The sequence below is a fragment of the Cydia pomonella genome, chromosome 10, assembly GCF_033807575.1.
Source record: "Cydia pomonella isolate Wapato2018A chromosome 10, ilCydPomo1, whole genome shotgun sequence".
NCBI classification, from domain to species: Eukaryota; Metazoa; Arthropoda; class Insecta; order Lepidoptera; family Tortricidae; genus Cydia; species Cydia pomonella.
Genome location: NC_084712.1, coordinates 12193547 through 12212677, shown reverse-complemented (window position 1 = coordinate 12212677; position 19131 = coordinate 12193547). Strand labels below are relative to the sequence as shown.

The 19131-nt window shown below is 35.0% G+C and overlaps 1 protein-coding gene across 2 annotated transcripts in view; it reads right to left on the bottom strand.

The window, feature by feature from the left end:
* Window positions 1-19131, bottom strand: part of LOC133522111 (inactive rhomboid protein 2) — a 224983-nt gene that overhangs the window by 22180 nt on the left and 183672 nt on the right. For both annotated transcript variants that reach the window (XM_061857323.1, XM_061857324.1), the window contains exons 4-6: window positions 15866-16020; window positions 8826-8990; window positions 2889-3102 (exon numbers count right to left, since the gene is read on the bottom strand). In XM_061857323.1, the coding sequence (XP_061713307.1) occupies window positions 2889-3102; window positions 8826-8990; window positions 15866-16020 (534 nt within the window). The remainder of the gene's footprint in view (window positions 1-2888; window positions 3103-8825; window positions 8991-15865; window positions 16021-19131) is intronic.

Here is a 19131-nt window from a genome sequence, read left to right as displayed (position 1 = left end):
ACTAAACATAGTCGAATAAAGTCGAAGAGTATAAAAGAAAATAATTTGAACGCAAATAACGCCTAGTAGCTAAAAGAAGTATCTAACATTCAGTTCTGGTTACGTCGCTAACAACTTTATAATGTAGGTGCTTTAATAGAAGAAAACAATCAAAACGAATATCAAACTTAATTTTACTATTCCATAGCGGAATCAAGTACCTTATTCATTATTCATATCATAAACGTATACGATATCACTCGAACGAGAATTCATGAATTCGATAATTGACCTCGTAGTTGTTACTTGAATTGAAAAGGTCAAGTTCACCGTTTAATTTTGTATTAACTTGTTTTTTTAATAAAGTGTTTACAACCATTGCTTTATTATACCTAAATATCAATCTATCGTTTATTTGCAGATAAAAACATGATACAATGCATGCAAATATAATTTATATTGAACATTACAACATCGGTAATGTCAAAATTAATTACAAAAACAAAATAATAAAAATCCATTCCAAGTAAAAAATAAAAAATTAAGTGTCACTTAACTCGAGATTGCCAATAAAACCAAGAAAAAAAGTCAAAACAGATGAAATTCAAGAGAATACACATAAACAGAGTGAATATATAATCACAAATATTTTTTTTAAACTAAAGCTCTAGCAAAGTTTTTTTTGGTGGAATATAAAAATCATTAGATAGCAGGTAGTTAACCTCACATTCATTCCCTACATTAGACCCGCCTCTGTTCGCTACAATCCGAAAGATTGTTAAGCGGCAAAAACTAAGACAAAGGGACTCCTCACAAAGCCTGTGTGACCTATATACCGGGCTGGCTTAATACCCTTACTTTGTATCGCGACGCCCCTCTCGTATCTTTCACCTGCTAATTTTCACATTACGATTGTGCTTTATGTCTGCACATAGTTTAGCAAATCGGGTCATGAGTTTTGTGTCATGCTTACGAGCTTGTTTTGTAGTCTGAATGCTTTAGTTAACATCTGTGGTAATGGAAAACTTATACAAAGCGGCATAGTTCCATGCTCAACAAAGGTCTATGTAACAATGATGTAGACAATAATACATATTACGTACGCATTGGTAACGAACGACAAAGGAAAAAGTCAAGGCTTAATAAAATACTTATTTGTTTTACAAGGGGAAAAAGTTGTTGTTTCACCCATCGTGCTAATGTTAATGTCTGAGCAAGCGAAACATTCCAAAATTCAGGTTCAAAACGTGGAATCTTGAGCGTTGCGAGGGTTTTAAGGCACAAGGGTTAAACAAACTTTGTTCCCGATGAAACACACTATTTTTTACCACACCAACTAACTCCTTACAAATCAAATTGAAATTAAAGTTATTAAATATTTATCATTAAATCATCACTTAGGATAAGGCAGAGTGGCGCTCTCTTGTGTCAGAGGCCAAGATCCTGTTTGGGTCACTGAGCCAGTGAAGAAGAAGAAGAAGAAGAAGAAATCATCACTTAAGTCAATTCTGTTAGCCAACATGAGCAAACAACTCTAAATTCGCATCAGATTACTTTGCCACACATGTGGATAAAATGCAACTTTCTTATCAGTTTTTGAAGTACCAAGATAGCCTTTACCAGCTGGTGTGGTGAAAAGCTTGAACCGCTAAGTTTCCTGGCAGAATCACTACCAACATGATCAATGTTTTTCAATCTTTTTCATATTATTCCACCGTGAGGTGACCTTTTTAATCCACGCATGAACCCATAGAGTAACATGCATTGCAAAGGACTGACCTAATTACCCCTACAAAATAGCTTTTTACCCATGGGGGTAATTTCCCCTAAGGTAAGCCCCAAAAACTAGAATAACGGTGGTATTAATGTAACCGCGGCGGTTTAAATTAACAAATAGCCGTTCATTCGGCTTATATTAAGAACTCGCCTTGAAGAACATAAATGCATATTGCATAAGTTATGTTTCCACCGTAACGCCCGTAGCCAATATCCTTCTACTTAGCTGAGTATGTAAAATAGATAAATACAACCTACTATGGTTGTCCATAGAACATTACAATAATCATATCATTAAAAATTTTATGTGTAAGTATCATTATTGCGACGAAATATTATGCAGTCATCACTACACAAAGAGCAAAGGCGGCAATGAATCCCCAGGGAAAATATTGTGCATTGTCTTCTAAGCGCCGTCTAAGGCATTAATCCGTAGGGGCGTGTTCCCTAAAAGCTTTACGTCATTTAAGCTTATTATACCGGGCACGACAAAGAAACCGAACTCCGGAGATGACTTTTGTCACTCTGTAAAGGCTACAGTAGATAAGCTGACAGAAGCACCTTAAGATTAATATGTAGTGGCAATTTGAATTTTGAATGGTTTGTTTGGTATTTTATCAAAAAACTGTAAAATAAGAGCATGTATTTTTTTGAAGGTAAATAAAATAAGGTAAGGTGGGGTAAGACGAACATAGGTTATTTTGCTCGGGGCAAGACAAACAGTATGAGGAATCCATACAAGTTTTTGTATTGTCCCGGTGATAATCATACCCCACCTTACCTTAGTTAAATTTAATACCATGTGAACTAATTTTCATCTAACTTTCAAAAATAAGGAGAATCTGTTGACAAATATATTTTTGTGCAAGTTTTATATAATAAACTTTAAAAGTGGTCGCTTATTTTGACTTCAATAGGATTTTTTCATAAACTATTTATATTCACATTTTTACTGGTAGTTTTAATAAATTGTAGCGTTGATAGTAGAAAAACTTAATTGACCACTTGTTCCACTTCCATTTTTCTTACTTACCTGTAACAACTACTGCTTTATGCATAACATGATTCAAAAATGATTTTTCAAATAAGACTCTGACTCTGACCCATGACAATTTTATAATGACTATAATCACCTGTTGCAAACTCAAGCTCTTCACGAGCACTTGTCCGGAATGCGTGTGCCGGCCGAAGCCGACGGGCCCGAAGCCGTAGCACAGCAGGCTCAACAGCAGCACCAACGTCTGCACCGTGCTGACCCACCACGTGAAGTACGGCCGGTAGTCTGTCAGCTCGTCCAGCTGCTGCGCAACGTCTTCCTGCCGCGTCACGGATTTTCGGAGCGACCGTCTGAAATGAAAAAAAGGTATGCTGAGTATCAGGCTAACAGAGTGTGTTGCCAGAACGGTTTATATTTCCAAAATTGAACTATATCTGGATAGCAAGCTTCTCATTTAAGTACATCTATCCGCCATTATATCGCCATGGTACCTTTGTTTAGGTAATAACTATATTGTGTATAATGAAGTTCTTCTTATTCGTGTAAAGGGATCAAAGTTTTTAAATTAAATTTTTGACAGCCAGTGCTTTGCCACTTCTAGCCCGACAATAAATGATAAATGTTTGATAAATTTTATTTAGAAATTCACATCTAGAATTTTGCTTGACTGCATAACTAATAAAAAATCCCATTTTAATTTTTACTGAGGCATATAGTGTTTTTTTATACGAAATAAGATGTAAAGATACAGAGGTTATTTTCAGAAGATAGTAATAAAAAATATTTAATAGCAGAAGCATGTTTTAACCAGCATTTTATACCCTGTAATACACTGAATATCGTGTATCTCATAGATATCCGTAAAATCATGGTTCTCTTCGTTATAATTTACATGAGTTAGCGTTCGAAGGCGTAAACAGCGGCCATAAATACAGCCATGCATCATGTCATGTCCAGGAGTTATTAATTCCAAAGCCATTACAGAACACTTTTCCACAGAATTTTCTGGGTAGGTACGCAAGGGTAGGTAATGCTTAAAAAGCAGACAGGCAAATGCTTAGTCGTTACTGAATTTAGAAAACAAAGTTACAAACATTCAACAGTTGCACTATTTTATTTAAAAGTAAATGTTTAAATTAACTTTGGTTTGTACACCGTGTTTTTATTGAATTCCGTTAATTTCGGGGTATCGGTAAGTACCTATGTTTAAGGAAACTAAATGGCATAGTTCATTTAAAAAATATATATATTTTTATAAAAAGTAATTAGATGTTGCATATAGCGTTGTTGTAACACGGGCATTACATTTAACTCAACCAAACAATTGAAAACTTTGACATATGAATGTCATTTCGAACATCTATCGTCTGAGATAGTATTTACGTTTAGTAGCAAATGTATGAACTTGTACTAGACAATAATCAATATGTAAACAGGCCCTAAGGCAAGTCTTTGAGAAAGTTACTTAATTTAAGTTCAGGGGTGCACCCTTCGACAAAATGAACATAATAATGGGTGTTATTGAAAGAAAGAAATTACCTCCATAGTACATGTTCAAAATTGTTATAAGTAATTGTAAATAATAAGCAATTGTAAGACTTTTTTTAGTATGACCAAAAAATCTTAGATGCGGAGCTTCATGCAACTCAACTATCGCTATCCTATGTACAATACTTACATTTGTACTCCATCCAAATGTTAATGGTTTTATATTTTTATGAAACATATAAACAGTCAGAAATGAAAACTTTACGACTTTATTCAAAACACTACATAGCATACAAATTCAAACGTACCAACGTTGGAGTATTGTGCAATTTGTAAAATTGACGCTATTTCTATGTAAATAAAATTGAAAATAGGATAACAGAAGCTAAAATGTTGAGTTCTATTGTGCAGTTTTTCATGCATAAGTTATGAATTATTTGCAAGAGTTTTTATTTATGAATTATGCGTTTTGAACGAGCCGCACGAAAGGCGATTTATACCAGTCAGGGTTACTGTGTTGTTTTATTTAAAAGCGTGAAAGTATTTTTTTCGCATTTGAATTGCGTTTTCAATGCTATAATTAGAGACAAACAACATAACTTTTAAACATTTATCATAATTAGAGATAAACAAATAATTAAGTTAAACATTGCTCAAATAAAAATATTTCGTTGTGTTTTTTTTGTAAAAGATGACAGTGTATTTTCGCTACATACTTAACTTTCATTACACGATATATTCAAAAACGTAAATATTATATGATATCTACTACACTCACACATACATATGCCGCACACGTATTACAGCGCTAAAATCCTACAACTTACCTAACATCATAAATGCAAGTTTCTATGTTTGGATATGTGAATGTTTCGATGTTTTAACGTTTGTTCATCCTTCACGCGTAAACAGCTAAACCGATTTAGCCAAATGATACTTACTATCACGGAATTCAATGTAATAGTGATTTTGAATTCAGTGTGAAAGAAGGCACTAAGGGGAGATATAGGATTAAAGGAGCGACAAAGTTGTAGGAACCAAACTAGTTTAAGACCGCGTCGACCGTCCAGTGGCTTCCTCATTAGGGTAATTTTGTATTCTAATAAACTAATTAATTAATGTATAAATCAGTATAGGTATTAATATTGTTGTATTTCTTGTGCTACTGATTCCCCAACGTTTGGTCTTTGTCGCATAATTTTATATTATTTACTTACTTTTAACTTTATCATCTAAACGGAAAAATATGGCCACCATTTGCCGTTTAGTAGATAAAGCAAAAAATAAGCAAAATGGAACTATGTGATACAAACCAAAAGTTGGGGAATCAGTAGGACAACAATATAAATATACTCATTCATACAGAAATTAATTGGTTTATTAGAAAACTTATTTCCGCCAAATAGGTCGCCACTATACGCCAGGATGGTCGACGCAATCCTAAAATAAAACAGATATTTTACAGGTTTCTATCCAAACAAAAACTTAGATGCTTTCAAGTTTTTTATATTTAATTTTTGCTCATTTGAGAATGTGATTTATAAATTTTCTAAATATGACCTTAAAAATGTTTTACGAGTTAGTATTTTAATTTTAAGCAAATTTGAAGTAACCAGATCCATATTTCGCTAACTTCTTGCCATATTTGACCCAATTCTTTCATTTTGAACCGGCGCTCGAATGTATCGATTTTCGTGTTTACTTATCGGTGATCGGCAACACCATGTTTGCCAGTGTGATTAAATATGTTGTTTTAATAACTGAGCCTCGAATATTAAGCCTTTTGCCTGAATTGATAAATTATTTGGATGATTGGTCTACATTTTGAATTTAAATTTTCAATTGCCGACGGTTGAGCCGAAAATATTCATTTTTATACATTAAACCTTTTCCAACTAAAACAACTTGTTATCAAACACATTGTAAATGTGAAATTAAGTTAAGTCTCACATACTTACCTGTCAAATTTAGGTTTGAGGTAATAGTGCATTACTTCGAGCATCACCGGCTTCCGACACGTCGGAAAGGAGAAGCCCAAGCGATATCTCACCGTACAAATTGTTCTGCCATTTTTTGCGGGGGGAAACGTGCACACAGTCGCACTCCTTACTCACTACATACAAAATCCAATCTGTAGGTAATGAAGACACAAATACATAGAAAATGACACACGTCAAGGACAAATCATGCACACCTCGATCTCTTTTTGTGTATGGACGAGTCACAACATACACCGCCATAGGTACAATTGTACCTATGCTTCGGCAGAGGGGAAATAGTACGAACGCCGTCTCCCTTCCCGGCGTTGCTCGAAGGTGCATATCCAATTTCTTTAAGGGTTTATGCTTATCCTTGATTGGCCATCTAATCATTGATTTACTTATATAACGTTATTGTCAACGGTTCATAGAAATGTATCCTTACGCGAGTATTACACCGTCCTTCATTAGAGTCAAACGCATGGATCCTCGAAAATCGTAGTGCGGGGCGATATGTCACGCGTACGCGTCGCGGTGACACGTCGTTAAGGAAACAGCTTTACAAATGACGCCCTCGCGGCACTAAGCCCACGAGCGCCGCGAGCTGACATCAGTGCAAGTAACAATTACAGTAGATCTTTTATAAATGGGGAAGAAATCTATATAGCTATATAAAACTAGCTTCTGCCCGCTACTTCGTCTGATTGAAATGATGATTGATTCAAAATTATCCTATGTCCTTCCCCGGGCCTCAAACTAGCTCCATACTAAATTTCATCTTAATCGGTTCAGTGGTTTAATCATGAAGAAGTAACAGACAGACAGAGTTACTTTCGCATTTATAAATTCGTCTGATTGAAATGATGATTGATTGAAATTATCCTATGTCCTTCCCCGGGCCTCAAACTAGCTCCATACTAAATTTCATCTTAATCGGTTCAGTGGTTTAATCATGAAGAAGTAACAGACAGACAGAGTTACTTTCGCATTTATAAATTATAAGAGGGAAGCGTTAAAAATAGCTAACTGGCAACGGTCTCAGTTTTTTTTTTAACAAAGCATGTATTAAACCACATGTTTGAAGAATAATATTATACACATACATGCAACAGAAAATCAATCAATCATCAATTAAGTCATACGATTTCGTCGTCGATAAACCCGATTAGTTACTAATAAGTAATAACTTTATGACAACTCTTGCTTGCTGGAAATGTCTAACCTATTTTAACCTACTTCAAAAAAAGGAGTAGGTTATCAATTCGAATGTTTTTGTATATTCCATTTTTAATTACCTCATAAGACTAAGAGAAAATATTATTATAGTGTCAAATTGATCCCCTTTTTTGTCAAAATCCAGTCGATTTTTCGATATTTTGCAAGGGGTCCAATTTTATTGAAAAGTGGTATAGAACCGACTTTCTGTGCCTATTCATCTGTGTCATCATGCTCGTGGGCGCTAAGCCTGTGCTGCTATTAAACGACACATGTGTACCAATATTGAGGTACTCTTACGATCCTTTGCTTTGCAATGTAAATGTAATGACGAAAACGCCGACCTATCGATATAAAACCTATCATGGTTTGAATCCACGGTTGTCATGTCGGTAATTTTACGATATTTATTCATTCACGGACTATGTAGCTCAAAACGGTAATCATTTATTTTAATTATTGGGAATGGCCGCCTTAATGACGATTCATTCTTATGACTGCCAGTTAGTAAGTAACCAATTTCAAACCTTTAGATTACTACATTACGGTTATAAGATAAATTGATTGTATCTTATTAGCAAACAAATAGATAAAGTTATTTCAAAACTATTATGAAGATAATTTATAAATAAACCGAATAGGTAAATGCCAAAGTACCGAATACAGTTTTTAGTTGTTTAGTTTCAGTTTTGACTTCGCAAACAAATTATGAAAAGCAATTTGTAATTTCGTCTAGTAACTTTACTCTGTAATTCAATTTTATTCCTAGTAAATTTACAACTTTGCTCGGTGGTATTGACATAAATTCTGTACAAAACTAATCAACATACTTTTCTATTTGACTAGATAGGTGCTTACTATTCGTGAAAGTGGGACAAAGCTGCATTATTGAGTTCATTAATATATACAAATTTGGTCATAAACTTATTGAAAAGGCAATTAAAACAAGATTCAGTTTGTTGTTAAATGACAGTTGATTATGAAATTAGGCTTACAACAAAAAAAGGTTAGAATTTAAAGTTCAATTGCAAATAGATTGAATTTTTCACTAATTCCACTTTTAATTTAATTATTATACCAGAGACATTAATGAATGATTACATGATTACATAAAGTTCGCTTGAAAGAAAATTTAGCCAAAAAATACTAGGCTAAGCAGTTCTTGAGCTGATTATACCGAATCCTACTTAAGCCTGTCCCATCTACCGACTCCCATGCCGAACTACCTTCGATTACTTAACAGTTGTCAGTGGCCCTCGCTTAGACAAGTAAATACGCGCGCCACCCGTGCTTCACGGCGCTTTCCGCCCCGGCTGCCAGTTCTCTACGCCATCGGATCTTAGCGGCGATGGAGTGTTAAGACACAGATAAAGTATTATTTGTAGTTGTACCTGAAAAATCGTCCAACGACGCCCATGCCGAACTGCCTTCGATTGGAGTTGTCTGCCAACGGCTCAAGCATCGGGGTGTGGATGCGCGCGCCGCCCGCGCCCCATGATACACTCCGCTCCGGCCGTCGGTACTCCACGCCACCGGAGCTCAGCGGCGATCGAGCGCTGTAACAAAACCAACATCAAATCGGACCTACATTAACAGTATAAACAAAAGCCTAGAATCCGAGGGCCGAGCTCAGTATTATGAGCTCAATAAGTGAGTTTCTTTTTATAAGGTGATTGTCACATATTGGGGTTATTTCAAAAAACAATTCGTTGACTTATCGGGTTTAGCGTTACAACCGCTATTATATTATTATGCATATACTATATCACGGAATAAATGATTCTAAGAAGAAAGATTAGATAAGAAGATTTTTTGTACTCCCCGCCGAATCATATTTTTTTACATACCATATCCATTACCGAAATTTGAGTCATTTTTGTGAACGAGTGAAACGTTAAGCCGAGTTAGTTAGCCTTTTCTAAACTTCCATCAACAGCCAAGCGCTCACTAACTCTAGAAATTTTCAATAACGTCATTCTCTCTGTGTGTTAGATAATTAAATTAAGGCATTGGCAGTCGCTTACGCAAAACCTAGTGCACAGGCAAATAATATATTAGGCAATCAACCTCGATTGAAAAGCAGGATAAGCTAACTCTTTTGCGTAGATAGATAATCAAGTGAAATCTCAAGTTAAAATATTATTTTTCTTTCTATTCTTTGTCTCAGATCTCGCTGTACAGAAATTAAGTGGATTCTTACTAATAACACAAGTAATCACGAAATCAAAAAAATATTCTACTTTTTTTTTCAGGATCACCAACGGATAATACAGACAGACACTTTTACTTGTAATATTTGAACTACCTACTTATTAGGTTACCACTTTTAACGACATCTTTGTATTTTTTTGTCACTCGGCGGCATTCAACGAAGGTTAATTCATAGTAACTATACACAGGGGCGGAGGGGGGGGGGGGCGAAATTGATCATTTCGGTCATTTACGGCTCCGTTCGACTCATGACGATGCTACGAGCAATTATTAGGGTTGGTATAACTTGATGTCCGTTTGCGTGCAAAACCACAAACTATAAGATAATGACTTGAATCTTGACAACTCTAATAGCCGAAAGGGATAGTGATATAGGATATAAAGGATAGCATAATTGGTCCCTGAATCCCTGTCAAACTTCGATTTGAAAGGTTCTGTTCTGTACGGTAGTACTATTACTAATAAGTAACTTCCGTGCTACGAGTATAAGTCCTTAATATGCCCAAAAGTGTATCCGTAATAAATTTAGGCATTTATTTTAAATATGCAATATATCTACAATATAAATGTATGTAAAACTGAAATAAAAATCTGATAGGAAACTCGACCGCCACCTGAGCTCTTTAATTCAGAGTCTCCCGAGCCTAATAAATAATGTAAACACCGAAGTAGGTTCTGTAAATAACAGCACAAAAATACTAGTAAAATAGCGTATAAGGGTGAGCATCCACCTGAGATGAACAAGGTTGCTTAGCTTTGAGTAATGATAAAATCCACCAATAGGGATTCTAATAGAAATGCACCAATTGGAACACAAACTTAGATCCGTCCACTCACTCCGCTACTATGCTCATCCCCGGCGGATGCTCAGCCTAACACAAAAGGCAAACGAGGCAGTATCCGATGTGAAACTATAAGATTAAATCTCCGATTTTATAGACCCATGTCACAAAGATTTGGGTAAAATGATATCTGCATAAGATAACACGTTATATTCTAGCCATTAATTTAAACCGATAATGTATATTGACTTTAACTTATAGCTGTTACATAACTGCTATCTGGGTTATGCTTTAATCACTGTATAAACTTTGGGATTTAAAAATACAGTTTTAGTATTAAAAAATGTAATTTAAATGTAATTTTGTAATAATGATGTTCGATCGTAACATGAGTCTGATGCCACCTACACAGACTCATGTTACTCAACGAGTTGAATCGTTATAAGTAGGTATTAGCTACGTTTTAAGTAATAACGCGTTTTTCCAAGTTAAAACTAATTTTCCTAATAAACGCCGTCGTAAAAGCAGTGTCTTACCTAGTTACCTAGTCTCACTTAGTCAGTTTTTTCTAAGTCTTGGTTACAATTAGTTCCAGATACTTCTTTTAAAGTTAAATTTAATTTTCACTAAGTACCTACGTTGCTGACTATTAAATATAAATAGGTGTTTAAAAATAATTTCAATTAAAATACATTTTAACAAAGCAATACAACATCGAAATTTGTTTTTTAATAGATACGAGTATATAGAAGCGGTGGTGGCCGAGTGGATATGACGTGAAAACACGTATTCACTGAAAATCAAACCAAACTATATTATCATAAAAACTACTTTTAACTATGGATAACGCGTTTTCACTCAAAACGGGTTTTATGCATGGTAACATATTACCGATATAACCCTTATGATTTATATCTGAGGCAATAAATTAACTTGTTTTATGTGCAGTGGTGGCCGAGTGTATATGACGTCCTTGACTTTCAATCCGGAGGTCGCGGGTTCAAATCCTGGCTCGTACCAATGAGTTTTTCGGAACTTATGTACGAAATATCATTTGATATTTACCACTAGCTTTTCGGTGAAGGAAAACATCGTGAGGAAACCTGCATACATCTGCGAAGAAATTCAAAGGTGTATGTGAAGTCCCCAATCCGCATTGGGCTAGCGTGGGGACTATAGCCCGAGCCCTCTCGCACATGAGAGGAGGCCTGTGCCCAGCAGTGGGACGTATATAGGCTGAATTATTATTATTATTATACATTAATAGATATATAGTCGTTAACATGTTATTGGTTATGTCGTTTTTTTTTTTAATTAATTATAATTATTGTGGTTTTCACCGAGACATTATTTTCTGAAGACTACTTTGACAAAAAAACAGTAGTTAGTATTAATGTTAACTGAATCATTTCCAGACCGTCACAATCACCGCTTGGTCGACGAGGCCCGCAACACCCCAATAATAATATTTTAGTGACATTAACATACAAACATAATATACAAATAGTAGCTACTCGTATCACTCCTAAAAGCGTCTTTCAGGCATTTCAAAGGTAAATTTTACTCTACGTCAACTCACCTAGATCAAAGAAAATGATTGAATAACATCATGAAAATATTTTCTTTTAGACGTGATAAAGTCTGCCTCCTAATCCTAATTAAGTGAGGATCAAAAACTTGCGGCTTTATGTTAAACTCATTTCAGTTAAAAGATGATAATCTAAGTATATTTATAAATTATAAGGAACGAGGAGCTAATTAATCTGTCAAGTTAGCGCAACATGGCGTTATTAGCCGAGTTTGACTCGGCTCGAGCGCGATTATGGGCCAAACTTGCGCAAACTTGGCCCCACTAAGTTACTCAGTACGTAGCGTGGGAAACACTTCATAACCTCTGTCAAACTAGTTTCGTGGTTTAAACAATCGGTGGTTAAAGTACTTTTTGGCATTCGCAAGATTCGGGGAGCGATTTTGATTAATAGTTAACGATCGTTCAATCATGTGTCAAGTATGCGCCACGTTTAAAGTGTCTTGCAAGGAAATCAATATGGCTCGGCCTTGCTCATCCTTCAGTAGGCGGTGGCGAGGCTATTCAAAACGCTCCACCTAGTTATTTCTTATCTTTCCACGTACTGCCAACATCTCAATGGAACTTTATATTTCTTGCACCTGACAACGCTATTGTTATATACAAAGAGAGCTGTCCTACTAATAAGCGGTCTTTTATGTATAAAATAAGACCTCAGGTGTTTCTTGCCTTTTCAGAAGTTGCTTATGAATAATTAAATTCTTGCCACCTTATTTTTTTATAATAAATATATCCTTTGTAGACTACGCGTTTTTGTATGCAAAAACAAATTGGTAATTGCTTTTTGGTTATATTATTTAATAAGCTACCTACTCAAAGACGCTTCTAACTTTTTTTTGCATAATAACCATAGGAGTATAGAAGCTTCTGTCACGATTAATTAGAAAATGGTTCGTAATAGAATCTGCTTAGGTATCCACATATAGATACTTCCTATACCAGACCGCTGCTACATCTTTACTAGAGCAGAGTTCATTTGGTAAATCAAATGGTAAAAAAAGTACAAATATCAATTTGATTTCGTTTTTACACCCGCCTCACATTTTGCTCATGCTCACATAAACCAGTTAGTTTTTGGTGGCGAAATGACATTAAACCTAGTAAGTAAGTAAGTAGGTAAATATTCTTTATTGTGCGCCATACAGTTAAAAAAAGACAGGAAATTAAAATACACTTAAAAATTTATGTTATTCCATTTACAAAATCAGCAAAAGATCGTTCAATCAGAGTAGGCACGAGTCCGCCTACTCGAATCGATTTACTATTAATTAGAACAACTAGGTAAGTATTTTTGATATCTTTATTTTATGTATTTGAAGTAGAAACACTACTAACAAGGAAGGGTACCCAACTGTCCGACTCCGATTTGATTCATTTTGATATATGTTATAGAGTAGTCTAAAATAACGAACACGTATTTTTTTTAGCTGCCCAAACTCAACCTATTGGGAGAAATTGTCCTCCAAAGTAGTAAAAAGTTACTAAATCTTCTAACTCCTATAGAAACTGATGTTCAAGCAACTTGCTAGTTAATGGCTGGTTTGAATATATGTTTGAAAGCAGCAAAAAATAATGACCACGTGTTTTGTTATATCGGCTAAAACTCATTTTTTCCTATGTATTATCATATATATAAATTATAAACCGAAATAAATGTCATAAACTAAGAAAAAGTGCCCAAGTCCTCTAGAACCCAAGGCTGGAGTCAAACCAGCGTCCTCTGCTATCGCGGCAGGTGTATCAGCCCTTCGACCAACCAGGTCACGGCAGCATAGGTCGAATTTTTCCTGAGGACTTGTGGTGCCCCCTGGCTATCACTAAGGTAGGTAAAATCGAATTAGGTATTCTGTTCACTATCTGCCGAATTATTTTCTTTGCTTATAACTCTGACACGTGATGTTCTTTTTATGTGGTAAATATATTAATAGTACATTACGATACAAGAGCAAATTACCTTTTCGCAAGTGTATTGTACAACGTTTTACAGTATATATATGGCCCTTAAAATTTTCTACATACGCACGTATAGTGCTAGTTACCGCACTAGGGCGGCAAAGTAGCACCATATGTATATACGGTTAATATTTGTATGGCTACCTACTTGTCAAATTTGAATGTAATGGGCTACATGCATTATTTTTTTATATGTTGGTTCTATAAACACGTTCAACAACGCGAAATTAATGCAAAAATGTGAAATTCGGATTTTTATCTAAGTAGGTAACATTTTAACTTTTTTTATGTCCCTATAGGTATTATATAAAATACTTTTTTTGTTCCAATGAGATAAAAATGTATAGCAACTAATTACTTAAACGGACTTTTTAAGGCGTAAATAGTGAAAAATTTATTTTTCATGATTATTCCCATACATTTTGGCGTGGCTGTAACGTAACACATGGTGCTTAATGTATGGGGCATTTGCGCCATCGCGATGTGCGCGCCATATTTATTTTTCATCTTTCATTTGAATCTCTCGGCAAATAGAATCAACAGACATCTTCCAATACATTCATGCATGTAACTAAAGTAAGGACGCAGACAATTTTGTATATTGAGCCGCCTGTTACTATCTCTTTCTCACGTGCTTAATTATATTGCTGTCTCGCTCGCACAGTGGCATTGGCCGTCAGCATCATGGGCACAGCATGCATGCATGTGGACAACAATATAATTACGCGCGTTCGATAGAGACAGGAACAGGCAGGTCAACGTAAGAACATTTTCGTGTTTAGCGTCATTACTTTAATTGTCGACTACTGGCACCAATCTTAATAAATCCACCAGCATCATAACTGAAAAATTTGAGGATACAAAGTTGGATAAGATGAATGTTGCTTAAAATCTGGCAAACTCGTTGGGAGATAATCCGCTTAAAGGGCTCTGACGGGCTAGCGTAAGTAAGGGTTGATGATGGTCTCATCTTTCAAGTCTCGAGCAAATAGAAAGAATGGAAATAATATAATGGGAAATAATAAAAATGGGTAGCTATATACAATTGTATCTATTAGTCGCATGGCAACAAATCTTCGAGACTAGGCTGAGTATTCCAAAAATATTACTAAGACCTCGATTCCAAGAGCGCCCATTAATTAAACGGACTATTTAATTTGTATGGTTTCCAATGGCGACAAACCTGCTATTGTTTCAAAATTGGAATGTTTCTCGAGTACCTACATGATTTTTAACTTGAAATTGACTGTAGTACGTGTAGCTTTAGGTACACATATACCGGGTGTTTCCTGTAACAGGAGCAATAAATTAAACTGTAGGCTGTACTCCTCAAACAGACCAACATTAGTTCAACAACTTTAAAAAATATGTTTTGATTTTTATTAGACATTAAAGTTAATTCTAAGACGCAATTTATTGCGAATATTTTTATGTTTAAAGCGTGACAAGCAACGTCAAATCCACTGATGTCAGCGTACATTGAAAATAATATTAAATTTGTATGAAAAAGTTAAAATCAAAAGATTTCATAATATTTAAAAGTTGTTATTCAAAAGTTATATCGTTTTAGGAGTACAATATATGGTTTAATTATTTACCCGTGTTACAGGAAACACCCGGTATAAAACATAAAACATATACTGCTTTAATTACCGAATTCCTTAAATTAGGAAGCTAAATCAGGTAAAAATGAAGATTTTTCATTTATTACATCCGTGAATTTCGCTCTCATATAATTGTGTCTTGCATATTATAACAATATCTAGAATACATAGAGATAATGCACCAAGTATGAAAAAACATTGAGCATTGAGCAAAATTGGCATTGGTATTTTTAGAATTTAGATTACGATCTCAATACCGCTACGTCACTAGCATTGCAGTAGTCATAGCTTACCTCTTTCCTCCGTCGATCTCGTCGTCGAGGTGCGCAACCGTGGTCGGCGCAGCAAAGAACACGTCATCTACGTCGCCCTCCTCGTGCGGCGCGCTGCTCCGGAACGATCGCGACCACTGCGCCGACGACGACTGCCGCGATCGCCGCGTCACCGCCTGGGAATGAAATAGTTCCTTAAATACTGATCTATTTTATACAAATGACAACCGTGATATACGGGTATTGGTAAGCTTTTACAATATCCTATAGGGTAGGTAAGTTGCGACACGCCTCAGTGTCATTCATATAGTACCTATATCACGTTATGTTGTAGCGTTTATCAATTTAGTGTTGACATCGTAATAAGTACCTACATAGGTACTGATAACATGACAATCATTTTTTTTTAATCCATTATAAAAGGAAATTCGAAAGGATAAAATAAAATACTCTCTTTTATATGCGCTAGCTACTGATATGTTTGAAGTCGATGCCGAACCAAATCTTAAAAGTTTTCAGTAGGTATTCTGCAGAACTCGTTCCTGTGTGGACAAACAGTCATAAGTCATGTCACTTAAAAGTTTCGCGCTTCGGATATGTCTAAAATTTCAAGGTGTGGATCTGAATTCAGTAAGATTTAAGGAGTTCCCTCAATTCCTCCTGGATCCCATCACCTTGCTTTCTCAACATACTTAACGAACAAGACAAATCGCCAAACAGGAAATACACGTCGTTGAAGAGTTCCGTTCTGGTTTTCCTCAGCAGTTCCACTTCATCAAATGGCCCTTTTTTAAATGCAAATGCTTGGTTTTCTGATGAAAATACAAAAATCGCTATATGTATCCCTATAATATTTGAGGATCCCATGATCAGAACTAGATTTTAATAATAATGAGACCAATCTGAGAGTATACAGTTTTAAATGAAAAATCATTTTCTAAATGTCCAAAAATTACTGAGTTCTGAGGTAACATAGGCAGTTACATAACATACCTCATGCATTTTAATTGTATTGTTAAAAAAATGCGGTCGAATTATTAGCCTCCTGCTTTTTCTGAAATCGGCGAAAAAATACATTTTCGGAACTTTCAAATTAAAAAAAAAATGTTTGATATAACTTTCTATACATATGCTTACCAATCAGATTGCTCCGGAAGTACTCGTATTTCTCACTGGGAAAGTTCCTTCCGAAATATCACTGACACGGCACCGAGCATCTTGGCCCATTATTTACGATGCCGTAACAGCGGCGCCGATCCCAAAAGACATCGCTTTTATAATTTATTGCTCGGAAATATGGTAGCCTAATTCTTCTGCCATATATTTAAGGCCTATTGAATAAAAAATATTGGGGTCAGGTTAGGGGGCGAGTGCATGTAAAAAAAATGTCGGTGGCGGTCATTAATTTTAAAGTACCTTGCTTGAGAGTTTTACGGAATCACGGTAATGGCACAACACATTAAATTTAATGTACTATTGAATTCACATTCAGGACTGACCGTTTTTAGCATACATTTTGCTCCGCAATGCCGATCTGGGCATAATTATGTTTGATGCTATGAACAAAATATACCAAATGACAAAGGGACTGTAGAATATGGAAAAAAAATACAGGCAAATGTGGCAATAGATGGTCTAGATTTTGACTAGAAAGTAGAACTTAGTTGTAGACCTAAACCAAAACTCCAACAATGTATTATTTGTACTAGTTGTACAGTCAGCATCAATAGTAGCTGATGAAACAACGCGCCAAAAGTATCTGACATCCCAGATAACTTTTCCAAATATACATAAATTTCTAAAATTCACATTCAAAAGCATATCTTTTACAGTCTTTGTTGTTCTATATATAAGACATCACTTTTTGTTAAGCTGTAACAGAATGGTAGATACTTATGAAGCGTTATTTGATCCGTTACTTTTGATGCTGACTGTACTACACTTTGAATTTCCACTCACTAATTGGTTGACATTCACCCAACCTCAGCGCATCATATTCATTAGGTAATTTATAGAAAGGCTTAAAAATAAGAAAGGTTGTCTTATAGGTGCAGTAACTCATCGCGTAAGCGTTAATAAGCAACAGTTTGGAAAAAAAAAATTTCATAAAAAAAGTACGTCTAGGCGGTTTGTTACAATGATAGTTGTAATATTTGTAATCGTTGAGACGATACAATTACAGATTAATTGTAAAACCAAAAACAATGTTAACACAAAAAAGAAAGCGACTTATCCTAAACGACTCGCATCTAGGCCGTAATTGTAAAATAAAGAAGAAAGAGACTGCAGGGTTAGTTGTTTTCAATTTCGAGTTTAAGTAGGTAAGAATAAAAAAAATGTCGTTGTTATTATATATTATATCATTAATAAGTTTCCTTACAGTAGCCGTGTAAAGCCCTTTTTCTACTCGTTGACTGCAATTGTTGAATTAAGATAACGTATACCAAACTATAATTGAGTTCTTTTCATTTTTCATGTATGGGCTCCCACTCATCTATAACATTTATTTCGATACGCTGTAGTCAAATGAAAAAAAAAAAATTACACAATCACGTGCCGCCACGCTCCCATAGAAAATACTCGCGAGGCACGGAGCGGGCGTCGAGCGTTTATGTCTACTGAGATACTTACCTATTTAATTAATTATTGAGGTTTTATAGAAAAAAAGATATTATCTCGTACCTTACTTAGGCAACTCAGCAAGCTTCGTTGCCTAAACACGGTACTCGGCTGAAAAGCTCTCTATGATATCACGATTGTATAAAATAATACTACTATTGTCTACACTTCTCCGAAAGTGTAATATGTAAGTAGATGGACACAATTAATTAACGGGTCGGCCCTCAAACTATCTTTTAGTCACATTCTAGCCTCTTTAACAATGTACTATAATATGTCTTCAGCAAACTGTCTTCAGTTTGGCGTTAGCTTTTGTATGTATATAGTCATAAGTATTTTTTGAAATAAATTAAATAAAAAAAAATTAATCAAATTAATTTATTTTGACATTTTACAAATAATTACACAATAACTTACATTAAGTAGCTAAGTCATACCCGTCCAAATAAAAATAAAAATATGTATAAATAAATTATTTGAAATATTTACACTTAAGTATACATATATGTGTAATTGTGTATGTATCTAATGTATACGAAATGAAATAGTCAACATTGTTTTCAACATAATATTTAACCGAATCGAAGTTTTAACCACTCCTTCATTTAAATTTGAACGTAGGTAAATTGAAAATTATAATTCAATAGCTTGAATTCCATAAGAACTTT